Raw genomic sequence first — 1579 nt, forward strand, 5'->3', positions numbered from 1 at the left:
AATAATGCAGACACCGTCGTTGAATCTTGCTAGGGGATTTTTAAAGTGCGTTGTGTATTTAGTGGACTTGCCAATCTGCCGGCTGTGTTCGACATTTCCGCCTAGGAAGATGGTGAATGATTTTTCTCTGAAATTATGATAAGTTTGTCAATTATTCCTATCTGCGGCCGACGAACATTAGAAATGTATATTAACACTAGATGTTTTGTTTTCTTCTTTTGTTTAATTTAATTATGTGTGACTTGAATTGTAAATGCGCAGTAATAGGAAACTACTGCTCAGTCACTCTTAAAAATTAAAACTTTTTGTTTATGACATGAAAAATTTGATGTGATTAAATTGTCATTCTGATTTGCTTATTCTCACGGCGGAGGTAAGTGTTATATATACGAATGTAAATAGCTAAGGTAGTCACCTCACCGAACAGGTTCACTATGGAGAGGTGGGAGAAGAATAAAGAGTGACAGACAGAACAGCTCAAAGAGTGAGCGAAGGAATACATATTATGCCTTTCATTGATCTCCCAAGTGCAACTAATTAATTAGCCATGCATACGGTTAGCTAGTGAAGATCATACAGATACTTAGGTAATTCAGTACTAAACAAGGAGCTTCACTTTCTATACCGTTGTATGAATGCAAATTACATGAACTAAACTCACTCGTAGCAGCATTGTCGAGCAGTCAGCACTTGATTGTCCTTAATGATGGATCCACCACAAAACCTCTCGCCGTTGTTAATGGAAATCATGACGGTAAATCTTGGTGGTGCTGGTGGTGGTGTGGTGGTGGTTGTTGGTGTTGTGGTGGTTGTTGTTTCTGTAGTGGTTGTTGTCGGTGTTGTGGTGGTGGTTGTTGTGGTTGTTGGTGTTGTGGTGGTTGTTGTTGTGGTGGTGGTTGGTGGTGTGGTGGTGGTAGTTGTCGGTGTTGTAGTGGTGGTGGTTGGTGTTTCTGTAGTGGTTGTTGTTGGTGTTGTGGTGGTGGTTGTTGGTGGTTTGGTGGTGGTTGTTGTGGTTGTTGGTGTTGTGGTGGTTGTCGGCGTTGTTATTGGGCTCTGAGTTGTTGTAACTGAATCGCTGCATTTCCCATGATCAATCTCTGTCAAATGCACATTTCAGATAGGATTATTTATCGTGCCGTCCAATTAACTTACCACCCCTGCCTAACAATAGGAAAATGGTGGCGATGGTTGTAGCGGCCAGCAAAATTATCAGGAGGGCAACAAGTGTGAAGCGGATGCAGAATCTGCAAAATTGTTCGTTTGAGTGGATTTTGCGTTATTTATGTTCTAATGTCACCTGCACGTCGCCATCGATTTTCGACGTTTCTTCCTGCCCTCTTCCGTCTAACAGAAATGAAGGAAATTAAAAAAAACTCAAAAAACTTGCTGGGAAAGCAATTTGAATTATTTAGATATTGGAATCACGAACTATAAATCTAATTAGGCTTCCAACCTATCGATCACAATCAACCTTCGGCCCCATCTCTAGCACTTAGCTGAAACCTATAAAATTTATTTTACTTACACCGTAGGTTAATTCAGCAAGATGCATCTTGAAAGTTGAAGAGAGCTGCAGTGC

At 40.7% G+C, this 1579-nt stretch overlaps 1 protein-coding gene across 1 annotated transcript; it reads right to left on the reverse strand.

Moving 5' to 3' along the window:
• Window positions 1-736: 736 nt before the first annotated feature.
• LOC135940882 (uncharacterized histidine-rich protein DDB_G0274557-like) lies at window positions 737-1081 on the reverse strand. The gene has a single exon (XM_065485978.1). It carries the CDS (start codon window positions 1079-1081, stop codon window positions 737-739), a length of 345 nt encoding a protein of 114 aa, XP_065342050.1.
• Between the last annotated feature and the right edge of the window lie 498 nt (window positions 1082-1579).

The sequence above is a fragment of the Cloeon dipterum genome, chromosome 3 (assembly GCF_949628265.1).
Source record: "Cloeon dipterum chromosome 3, ieCloDipt1.1, whole genome shotgun sequence".
NCBI lineage: Eukaryota > Metazoa > Arthropoda > Insecta > Ephemeroptera > Baetidae > Cloeon > Cloeon dipterum.